At 48.5% G+C, this 12,324-nt stretch overlaps 1 protein-coding gene across 1 annotated transcript; it reads right to left on the bottom strand.

The window, feature by feature from the left end:
• Positions 1-4,341: 4,341 nt before the first annotated feature.
• LOC307103623 (long-chain-fatty-acid--CoA ligase 1-like) lies at positions 4,342-6,583 on the bottom strand (the record flags this gene model as incomplete). Its single annotated transcript, XM_079778046.1, has 1 exon — positions 4,342-6,583. One exon carries the CDS (start codon positions 6,581-6,583, stop codon positions 4,487-4,489), a length of 2,097 nt encoding a protein of 698 aa, XP_079634172.1. The 3' UTR covers positions 4,342-4,486.
• Positions 6,584-12,324: the final 5,741 nt, after the last annotated feature.

Below are 12,324 nucleotides of genomic sequence, written 5' to 3'. Positions count from 1 at the left end.
AACTTTAACATGAGTGTGGATGAAAATAGGGGCCACATACTAACCTGACAAGCTCAGGGAAGGCCTTCAGGGCAGTCTTGCAAACTCAAAGACCTAAAGTAACCACAAACGATGGTCTGAAATTAAAACTTTAACTAAAAGTAGTTTATAGTTTACTAGAGGCCTGGTGCACAAGTTCGTGCACAGGTGGGGTCCAGCCGGCCAGCCCCAATCAGGGCCGATGGGGCCGGGCCAGCCAGAGGAGGGGCTGCGGGAGGTTGGCTGGCTGGCCCCGCCGCCTGATCAGGATGCGGGGGGGGGGGGGGGGGAGGGGCGGCTGGGAGGAGGAACCTGGAGAAGACCCACTAAGATGGAGCTGAGCATGGGCCCCAGGATTCCCAGGGAGGACGGCCTCAGCAAGGAAACAGAAACCACCAGAAGGCTCTGCAAACAGGCCCTGAGCTCCCTTTGGCCAGGCGGACTCAGAGCTGGTGTCTCTGTGTGTACAGCCCGGCACTTGCCTTTGTCTGTTGGTCAAATCCATTGCATCGAAAAACTTGTTCCCCTTCTCCTCTTTGGGCCCTTACAACAAATACAGGCCAATTGGAAGACGCGGGCCCCCATGGCAGAGCCAGGCCCCACAATCACCTGGAATTTAGGCCTAAAACAACTGGGTACCAATCTCCATGGAACAGAACACACTGTTTTAGAGTCTTAATTCTCCCCTAAAATGTGCACTACTGCTCCTCTTTAGCCAGGATAGACTGAACTAAGGAACCAAAGACCGAGTTTCCTTTGAGGTGGGATCCACCGGGAGCCAGCTGGTGGCAAGGCCCCTCCCAGGCGGCTGCCTTCCCCCCAAGCTCGGTGTGCATTGAGCCGGTCGGTTTCTGGCAGTGCCGGGTCCTGGGCTGCTGGTCGGGTGGCAGGTCCACAGGGTTTCTCTCCACCACCTGGCCTCCCTCCTGCCTGGTGTGCCAGGCGGCTGTTGCTAGAGCTGGGACTCGGAGAGCAAAGGAGCTGGCCCGCGCCAAGAGGGACCTGCAGATGGCCAGGCTATACCCCACACCCCGCTTCTCAGACTTACTCGTGTGGATCCAGCCAAAGCCTGCTGCCCGAGACTGGCGCCACGTGGGGAGGGTTGCAACGGGAAGAAAGGCACCCTGACCTGCCAGCCTTGGTGACAATCATCTTGGAACCCAGCTGATTGAATTCATCCCACAAAGCCTTCATCTCAAGCTGCATGCTCATGCTGGCCACCTTCACATTCTTCTTTACCAGCGCCTTGGCAGTGGCTGCACAACTGGCCCTGGGGCCCTTGGGCTCGGCAGTGGCGCTGGTGGCAACTCCTGCGGCCAGCTTGTCATAGCAACCAGTTGTTCTGGTCATTCCACTATAATGGTCACTGAGCTTTTATTATATAGACTAGAGGCCCATTGCAGGAAGATTCCTGCAATAGGGCCTCCTGCTGCGGTCTCCCCTGCTACCCTCCCTTCTCCGAAGCCCCACTTGCTTGCTTCTCCGCAGCTTCACTCCCTTCTGCAGCACTTGGCTTCTTTCTACGCTGTCTTCAGTCTTCTCTCTGCACCTGGATATGCAAAATAACCGCTATCTTGGTTGGGTTAATTTGCATACTTGCCCTGATTGGCTTGTGGGCGTGGCTTGTGGGCGTAGTGAAGGTACGGTCAATTTGCATGTTTCTCTTTTATTAGATAGGTTGTCCTAGGCCAGTGGTTGGCAAACTCATTAGTCAACAGAGCCAAATATCAACAGTATACAACAATTGAAATTTCTTTTGAGAGCCAAATTTTTTAAACTTATACTTCTTCTAACGCCACTTCTTCAAAATAGACTCGCCCAGGCCATGGTATTTTGTGGAAGAGCCACACTCAAGGGGCCAAAGAGCCACATGTGGCTCTCGAGCTGCAGTTTGCCAACCACGGTCCTAGGCCAGTATCTTCCCTGATAAAGGTCAATCTTTACCTTAACTGAGCCTATTGTATTTTTGTATCTAAGATAACATACCTGTGAAATGTCAGGGTAACTTATAACTTCCCTTTTTCAGGACCACTCAGGGCACAACCAAATATGCCTGGGCGGCCAGGACTTGAGACTATAAATTCCTTCATTATTGTTAATTGTTGACTGTTAACTATCCTATACCCACTTATGTAAAAGAAGTATGTGTCTATCATTTTACTTTTTATGCAATCCCAGAGGTTCCCCCCCCACCCCCCACCCTTTGCTTTCTCCTGCCTCCCTAATCTATCACCAAGGGATTTCATGTAACCCACTTATATCTCTTCCTTTGATTGTAATGTATAAAATAAGGTGATAAACTGCCATTCTCCGGAGCATTATCCCGATCCATTGAGATTCTGCTTCCCAGCAATTGTCGACATTTTGGCTCAAATAAACGCACAAAAGTTCTTTACAGGTTTGAATGTTTTTACATTAACATGAGCAAATACATAAAAATAGAAATTAAGATCACAGGAGTAGGTATAGAAAATTAGGAAAGTATTTGAAAATTAATTTGTAATATTCACTTGCAAGCATGGCTCTTTAAAGTAAAACAGACAAAATCCCAAACATTATCTAAAAAGGTCAAAAAACAAATACCAAAATTAAAATGTCAGTACATATTCGTAATCTGAGAAAATTGAGCTAGTCTACTATCAACAGGTGGTCTGATGGTAGGCAAATTACAAAATGTTCTGTTTTGTTTTATGTGTCTGTCCTGTTTCCCTATTTCTACCTTCTCTGCCTATCCTCTTTACCCAAAGTGGATTTGGAGCAAATACAGTATTCTCACTTTTAGATAAGTACAGTACAAAAATATAGTAGTAATTATTCAGTCCCAAAGAGAAACTCTACCTTGATAGTCTGATAGTCTATATTTTACTAGCTAAACCCTTAAACTCAAGGATTGGCCCTCTGGAATTTTAGGCATTAACTAAAAGATGAAAGTTTTAGTGCGTGAGCCTTCTTCTTTTTTTTTAATGCAGAAATATTTATTTTGGTTTCCTTCATTGTTTTTGGAAATTCTGTTTTGGTTTATAAAACATAGAAATAGTCAACACGGTAAAGCAAACATTCAAAACCACCAATGTGGCAAGTTATTGACTTTTTGTGCAGTGAACACACACACACACACACACACACACACACATACACACACACAGGCTATGATGACGACTTGAGTGCAACCTCCTGTGCTGTGCGCCATGTGTACTCACACCCAGAAGCGACTGCTTCAAGTGCATAATGACAACTTACTCCAGTCACATGTGGCAAAGGCTTGTGGTAAGTGAAATGCTGCTAATTTCCCAAATTAACTTAAAGAAATCCTGGGAGGAGTGACTCCCAGGAAATGAGTGTTTGGATTTCCACCCCCAAGAATTTGGCTTGCCGAAACATTTCTCAGGAGTCAGGAAGCATGACGGCAGGAGAGCAAGTTTATTACCATCCATTTCCATTAGTACCCACGTCTATGCACTTCCTTAATGTCTCAGAGACGTGCCTTGCCTGAGAGTTTATTCTGGGGAAACGCCAGTTAATCACAATGGGAACTTCTGATATGAAAACCACATTAAAAACCTGTTGGCCATCACAGAGGGATGTTCAGTGGAGATAAAGTGGACAGTTACTTAGGCTTCACAGTTGAGCATGGTCTTGTCAGGTGATTCTTTCTTTCTTGAAATGCTTGTCTTCACTGTCGAGTGTAAGGCAGATTTTCTCATAAGCCCGGGGACAGAGGGAGGGAGAGTCTGGAGAGAAGGCCTCGAGAGCACCCTGCCCCGTGGGCACCAGAATCCATTCACCCTGGGAGCGCCCAGTGAATGAGACTCAGTATCTATATTATCCTGAGTTGGTCTGTCCTGCACTTCGCTGGGAACCTTTGGCTCCAAAGGAACAATAAAGGAGTGAGAGGAAGAGCAGGCATTTAAGAAGCCTTCATCCAAGAGGACATGAGCATGGGGAAGGGGTGGGGAAGAGGAGCTGACAGGGAGAAAAAAAAAAAAATCTCTGGTCCACTTGTGACGTTCTCCAGCTGGGCTGGTTGTTTGTAAGGGACAGTTTCCTTCCAGTGCACGTATTCTTCCAAGCAGCCAACGACTGCAGAGTTTGCAGCAAGCAGCAGACATTCAGAAATAGTAAGTCCTAGTCCCTTGGTTAGAAAAACAGGGAGACAGAAGTTCCACATCCACCTTCTGAACTAAGGAAGTCACAAATAACTTAGCACATGTATAGTTCCCCTTGGCTATTGTTAAGGCTCATTTTGGAAATGGTGTCTCACCATATGGGTACATGCTCTGCCATGCGAGGTGACTGCAAGGCAGAGTCCCGCTTCCTCTAATATTCCTGACAAGAATCCAATGCACAAGTCAAACAAGGCGGGCCCTTCCCTATTCCCTATGCGCGTGTAGTCAAATCGCCAACGTGAAAGCCACCTGGAGAAGAAGATCGTGGAGGTGTGTGGTTTCTTCTGACCGTTCCTCCTCCCTTAAGCTTTGATGGTGGAATAAAGTTCGTCTATCTGTGACCTGAAATAATTCCGAAGTTCTGGCCTTTTTGCCTTCATTGTCGGGGTCAGAAGGCCGTTTTCGACAGAGAACAGTTCAGGGTGGAGCGTGATGCGTTTGACCTGCTCGAATGACTTCAGGCCAGACTCCTTCCCCAGCCTCACCAAGTCCTCTAGGATGGCTGCCTGGACTTCCTTGCTGCGGCACAGCTCCTCGAAGGATCCCACCAGGCCTCGCTTCCCCGCCCAGCGGCCCAGCGTCTCCACGTCGGGGACCACGAAGGCTATGAGAAATGCCTGCAAGCTGTCTCCGTGGACGAACACCTGCGCGACGGGTTCGCTCCGTACGTAGATATTCTCGATCTTTTCGGGTGCTATGTATTCTCCTTGTGCCAGTTTAAATATATGCTTCTTCCTGTCGATGATCTTCAAGGCCCCATTCGGTAACCACTTCCCGATGTCCCCTGTGTGCAACCAGCCGTGTCTGTCCAGAGCTTCTTTTGTTTTCACCGGGTCCTTCAGGTAGCCTTGAAATACATTTGGTCCTTTCACACACACCTCGCCCTCGCCGTTGGCCGCCAGATAGTTCATCTCTTTCACGTCGACGAGTTTTATCAGATTGCAAGGCACCGGGGCACCGACGTGGCCTGCAGTCCATTCTCCGGGAACGGTCAGCGAGCAGCAGGCTGTGCACTCAGTCTGTCCATAGCCTTCATAGAAATGACAGCCGAGCGCCGCTCGCATAAACATCAGCACCGTGTCTGACACGGGCGCAGCCCCCGTGATCATCAGCCGGACCTTCCCTCCCAGGTTTGACTGTATTTTGCGGAAGATCAGTTTATCCCACAGGCTGTTGTTTCTAATGATGCCACTGCGGAGCTCTGCTTCTTTCCTCTTGGAGGCGAAGTCCAGTACCAACCGCTTCAGTGTGGTGTCTGCCTGCCCCAAAATTCTGTCGAACATCCGGTTCAGCAGCCTCGGGACCACGGGAAAGATGGTGGGTTGAAGCACTTTGAGGTCATCCATAAGCAGCTTGAGATCGCCTTGGAAAAATCCTATTTTCGCCCCGTGGCAGAGGATCGCACACTGCAAGAGCTGCTCATACATGTGTGCAAGTGGTAAAAAGGAAATGTGTGTGTCACTGACATTCAGGCCAATTACCTTCTCTGTCACTTTCACAAACGCCGAGAAGTCGCTCACTATGTTGCCATGAGTGATCATTGCCCCCTTGGGGCGGCCTGTGGTTCCGCTTGTGAAACAAATTACTGCCAGGTCCTCAGGGGCGGGAGGCTGGGGCTGCTTTCTGTTGGCTCTTCCCAGGTCCTCCATGGCCTTCATGCTGATGATCTCCACCCCGCACTTCTCGCCGCGTTCCAACAGATCGCTTTCATAGGAGTCCATGAGGACTACGATTTTAAGGCCTGGGGTCGCCTTGTTTTCGACACCTTCCAGTAACAGGTTGGCCTTCTCTGGCTTGTCCACAAAAACCAGGGCGAGCTCAGCATTGTTGACTATGTAAGTGACGGCTTCGGTTCCCAGGGTGTCATAGAGGGGAACGGCCACCATCGAGTAAGCGAAGCATCCGTACTCAATGACCACCCACTCAGGTCTGTTCTGGGCAAAGATGCCGATGTACTGGTCGGGGGCGGCCTTGAAGCCCTTGTGGACCAGGGCCGAGCCCACGCACTCGGACAGGTCGGCAACCTGCTGGTAGGAAAGCCATTCGTAGGGCTGGTCTGGCTTCCGAGAGCCTAAGCAAGGGCCGTTGTTGGACACGCGGATGCCCCTCTGGAAACTCTCGTAGACGGTCCTGACGTCGTCATACAAGCGCACCATGAGCTCGTCACTGTCAAGGAGCGTGGATCTGCGAGCGCCGCCACTGCCCGCCACCTCCACCGACTGCAGCGAGAGGTCCCCGGGCGGCCTGGGGACCCTGGGCCTCATGGCGTTCCACAAGGCGGTGAGCGCGGAGAAGGCGCCGAAGCCCATGGGCGCGCTGGTGGGAAGCCCGCGGACGTACTGTCGGAAGTCGGCCAGCTCTGGAATCCGGAAATACCGGAGCAGCTGGTGGGATTGCATTGTCCCGTGCAGGTGGCGCCCTCTGCTGACTGACGGACTGAGCCACGGGCTTTGAGATCTTAGACGCTGGAGCTAAGCCGGGTGCCTGCGGCCGAAGGTCTTCTTGGAGGCGGGCGGCCCGGGGAGCCGAGTCCTCACTCCACCCGAGTCTCCGTCCCGAGGCCGCGCCATCCCTCCCTCCTTGCCAGCCACATCACAGGGAAAGCTCCATCGTACTTCTCCCCTCCAGACTCCACAAAGCTTACGCCAACCGGAATTCTGTGCCGGCTCCCCCACCCCCCAGAACTTCTCTCGGGATCCGCTCCGTGCGTCTGAAGCTCAGGCTCGTCCGGGCCGGGCGGCCGTCCCCACCACCGCACAAACGAGGAGCCGGCCCCGCGGCGCGCGTCACCGGACCCCACGGTGACCCAGCGCCCTGCCCGTGCGGCACCCCCGCCTCGGGCACAGGAGGGGCGGCACCGAGGCCTCCGCAGCCGCGGGCAGGGCAGCCCCCGGGCAGGGCAGCCCCCGGGCAGGGCAGCCCCCGGGCAGAGGCCGGGAAAGCGGAACGTCCCCCACGAACCGAGCGGCTGCTCACGCGCCTCGGCCGCCGGCGCTGGAGCTCGGGCGGCGGGGCAGCCTGAGCCCGGCTCCTCCGCGGAGCCCACGGGCGCCGCAGCGGGAACGTCTTCTAATAATAGACGTTCTACATGGTCATTCTGTATTATTACACAGAAAACATTACTTTCAAGTTAAGTTTGACTTGTAGAAGTTCCCATCTCCTGGTTTCAAACCCTGGAGTGTGGGCTGGACCTAGCGACTTACTTATTAGTATAAAGAAAAGAAGGACAAAAGGGATGCGTTACCTGACCCACGCGCGGTGGCCTCCAGCCTCCTGCAAACACTCCCCTCCCCCCGCCAACTGCGGTGCCAGGGAGCTCCTCCTGCTTAAGGACAACCCGCTGGGCTGGCCCGAGCTGCCCCAGGTGACTTCAGCGGCCGCACAACCTCCCCAGGCTCAACCTGGGTGGCAACTTGTGGCGCCTATCTGGTTTGCTGCTCTACCTGGATTGTAACAGTATCGCCTTCGTGGAGGAGGGCGCCTTCCAGAACCTCTTGGGCCTCCTCCTTCTGCACCTCAATGGCAACCGCCTCCCTGTGCTCACCTGGGCCGCCTTGCAGGCCCCAGAGCTTCTTCCGGGCCCCCTCTTTCTCATCCCAAGCGCGGCGCTGAGACTGCTGCCTGGAGTGGCTGGGGCACTGGATGGAGAGCTCTGAGCTTGTCGCCCATGTGGCTCCCTGGACTCCGTGGCAAGCCTGGACATCAGTCAGGTGGCCTTTGGGCTCTGACCCAGCCAGCCAGGCCTGTGCCCAGAGCCAGCGGTCACCACTGCGAACGGGTTCAGCCGCCTCTTCTCCAAGCTGCTGGCCCGAGGCCCTGGTGGAGGAGGCGGCCACCACCACCTCGAGGCCAGTCATTACCTCCACAGCCTTCCCTAGGTGGAGTGGGAGCCTCGGGCAACAACACCGTTTCTCCTTGGCTCTAGTCTCCGGTTCAGCGTGGCCCAGCACCTGGTGTTTGTCCCGTGACCCTGCCACACTGGGTGCCCAAACTGCCTTGGCCAGCTGGGAAATTTTACTTAATTGGGGCTGAAAGTGTTTGTGGTCGCGGGAGAGGGGAACAGGATGGGAGCAGGTGGTGAAAATTCCAGTGGAAGGTGGAAGGAACATTTTGCCTCCAGAGATGGTGCTAGGAAGAGGACAACCCTGGGAAATGTTTTGGGGGTGGGGGTGGGGATGGGGGTGGAGGTGAGGTATGAATTTCTGTTCTTGTCACATGGGCATCAGCTGGAAAAGAAAGAAGAATGGACATGATGGCCCTCTGATAAGAAGGCTGGGAATTCCTAGAGTCTCAGGGCTCCACCTCCATCCCTCCTCACTCCCCCTCCCACCATGGACTCACTGCAATGCCTGAATTAGAATCAGTTCTTGGCTAGGTATTGAGAACTGTGCCAATTCTCCTCATGGGGCAACCCATGGACCCAGACCTTTTGTTTTCTATCGCAATCCTCCTCTCCCGGGGCCTGAAGACACTAGGGTCCAGGGAGATGGACCAGACAGGAGAGAAGGGGGATGGTGGTGGCTCCTGGAGTCTGAGATGTGTTATGAGGTGGTTCAAACAAAGACCCATTTCATTTACTCCACAATTATCCCCAGGGGTGGCCTTAGGTGTAAAGGAACTTTAGGGCAGGGTAGGGGAAAAAACAAGGAGGAAGTGTCTGCGGACAAATCAATTTGTAAAATCCTAAGATTAAAAAAAAAAAAAAAGGTAACAGGTTTTTCTACTGCAGGACCTTTCAGTCTTTCATAGGCAAACATGCTCTGTGAATCTCTGGGGAGGCCACAAAATATTTTCTTAGTGTTTTGTGGAAAGAGTGTCCAGAAGACACAGAAATGCTTTGTTAACAGGACAGGAAGTCTCCAGCTTGGGTTCTATTAGCTGTGAAAATTATTATGGGATGCACCCTTAGGGGCTAATAGTCAAGAGGAAAGGAAGCAACCAGTTGGGGGGCGGAGGGAGAGAAGGTGTGAGATATTCCCCAGGAAGGAAGTTGCCAATTGTAAATCCCCAGATCCGAGTGTCAGAGCAAACACTGTATTTCTGCAAAATCCTTGCTTAAGCTGTCCTCAATAACTGCATTTGTCAACACTTTGGAAATCCCTAATCTTAATATCCTGAGTTCCTCTCTCTGTTTGAAGAGGTAGGTTTTCAAAGTCCACAGAGTCAGGGTGCACTGAGCTGTCATTTTTTAAAAAAATTTAATAAATCTTTATTGTTCAGATTATTACAATTGTTCCTTTTTTTCCCAACATAGCTCCCTTCCACCAGGTTCCTACCCCACCCTCTGCCCTTACCTCCCCGCCACTGTCCTCATCCATAGGTGTACGCTTTTTGTCCAGTCTCTTCCCACACCCCCTACTCCCCTTTTCTCCCAAGAATTCAGTCCACTCCCTTTCTATGCCCCTGGTTCTATTATATTCACCAGTTAATACTGTTCATCAGATTTTTTATTCCCTTGGTTTTTAGATTCACTTGTTGATAGATACGTATTTGTTGTTCATAATTTTTATCTTTTTCTTCTTCTTCCTCTTCTTAAAGAATACCTTTCAGCATTTCATATAATTCTGGTTTGGTGGTGATGAACTCCTTTAGCTTTTTCTTATCTGTGAAGCTCTTTATCTGACCTTCAATTCTGAATGATAGCTTTGCTGGGTAGAGTAATCTTGGTTGTAGATTCTTGCTATTCATCACTTTGAATACTTCTTGCCATTCCCGTCTGGCCTGCATAGTTTCTGTTGAGAAATCAGCTGACAATCGTATGGGTGCTCCCTTGTAGGTAACTAACTGTTTTTCTCTTGCTGCTTTTAATATTCTCTTTGTCTTTTGCTCTTGGCATTTTAATTATGATGTGTTTTGGTGGGGTCCTCTTTGGATTCCTTTTGTTTGGGGTTCTGTGCGCTTCCTGGACTTGTAAGTCTATTTCTTTCACCAGGTGGGGGAAGTTTACAGTCACTATTTCTCCAAATAGGTTTTCAGTATCTTGCTCTCTCTCTTCTTCTGGGACCCCCATAATTCTGATGTTGGTACGCTTGAAGTTGTCCCAGAGGCTTCTTACACTATCTTCAACTTTTTGGATTCTTTTTGCTTTTCCGGTTGAGTGTTTTTTGCTTCTTTGTATTCCAAATCTTTGACTTGGTTCTTGCAATCCTCTAGTCTGCTTTTAGGTCTCTGTATAGTATTTTTTATTTCAGTCAGTGTATGCTTAATTTCTAGCTGAATTTCTTTATGATGATAGTACTTCTTTTGTGTTTCTAGGTGATATTAAACATTAGAAATGTTGCAAAAGCACTTCCGAGGTCACGTTCAAATAGGATGTGATCATTAGTGGTCAACACAATTTAATGGGTCATAACTGGCATTTTAAAAAACAAAAGCCCTAGCTGGTTTGGCTCAGTGGATAGAGCATTGGCCTGAGGACTGAAGAGTCCCAGGTTGATTCTGGTCAAGGGCAACCAATTGATGTGTCTCTCTCACACAGATTTTTCGCTCTGTCTCTCCCTCTCCCTTCCAATCTCTCTAAAAATCAATGGAAAAATTTCTTTGGATGAGGATTAACAAAAACAACAAAAAAACAAAAAAATAAAACTAGATAGAACACACAGAGCATTACATGTAACATAAAAGTATTGTTTTATGAAACTTGTTATTTAATTTGTATGCATTTATTCAGATTATATATGTATATATATGTCAGTCTGGATTGCATCATACAATCTGTATTTTATTGTGGGTTAGCATTTAAAAAGTTTGAAAGTCATTAAAAAAAAAGATTAGGTTACAAAAAATGGCTGGCTTACTTCTATCTTGTACTCTCTCACTTGTTCATTCTGAGGGAAGCTAGCTTCATATTATGAGCTACCCTATGGAGAGGGCCTATACCTATCGAGAAACTGAGCAAGGTTAGAAGCAGACCAACCTCAAGCAAGTATACAGGCGAGATTAATTTCAGCTGACACTTTGCAACCGTTTGAGACATATTTTTTTGTGTTCTAACATTTTATGTAAAGAAATTAACACAATATGTACTTTTTCACGTCTAGCTTCTTTCACTTAGCATGTTTCTAAGATTCATCTATGTTACTGTGTAGTGTGTACTACATTCTTTTTAATTGCTGAGTAGTATTCCATTGTTTGATAATACAACTCATCCATTCAACTGTTGATAGCATTTGGGTTTCCAGTTTTCAGATATTATGAATAAAGTACTGTAAACATTTATATATTTTGGGACACGTTTTTATTTCTCTTGAGTGAATATCTAGAATTGCTGGTCATAGGGTAAGTGTACATTAGTTTTGTAAGAAATATAAAATTTTCCAGAGTGATGACATTTTACATTCTTATCAGCAATATGAGAGTCCTGTTTGCTCCATATTCTCACCAACACTTGGTATTCTCGGTCTTTTAAAGTTTTATTGGTATTTTATTGTAGTTTTAAAGTAATTATTCCTGACAACTAAGATGTTGAGCATCTTTTAATGTTCTTAATAGCTATTCATGTTATCTTTGGAGAAAAATGTTTTAATCTTTTGATATTTTTATTTTAAAAAATGTTTTTATTGACTTTAGAGAGAGAGGATAGAGAGATAGAAACATCAATTGGCTGCTTCCTGCACACCCCTTACTGGAGATTGAGCACAGAACCTGGCCATGTGCCCTGACCAGGATTCAAACCAGTGACCTCTTGGTTCATGGGTTGACGCTCAGCCACTGAGCCACACTGGCTGGGCATCTTCTGCTATTTTTAATTGGGTTGTATTACACATTCTGGATACAAGATCCTTATCTGATATATGATTTGTAAATATTTTCTCCCATTCTGTGGTAAGTCTTTTCACTTTCATGATGGTGTCATTTGAAATACAATTAAAAAAAATTTGATTATGTCCAATTTATTTTTCATCAGAAATATGTATTGGAAACATTCCCCCAGTTAATGGCTTCAATTTTCATTGTCTTTTTTTTTTGGGGGGGGGGTGTTAATCCTCATCTGAGGATATGTTTTTTCATTGATTTTTAGAGAAAGTTGAAGGGAGGGAGGGAGGATGTTGCCTCCTGGACACTCCCTGACTAGAGGCCAGGATTGAACCTGCAACCCAGGATCGACATGCCATTGACTGGTAGTTGAACCCAAGATCCT

Source organism: Cnephaeus nilssonii (genome assembly GCF_951640355.1).
Source record: "Cnephaeus nilssonii genome assembly, chromosome: 7".
Classification (NCBI taxonomy): Eukaryota; Metazoa; Chordata; class Mammalia; order Chiroptera; family Vespertilionidae; genus Cnephaeus; species Cnephaeus nilssonii.
Note: the sequence above shows the minus strand (reverse complement) of the source record. Positions and strands in the feature narration are given on the sequence as shown.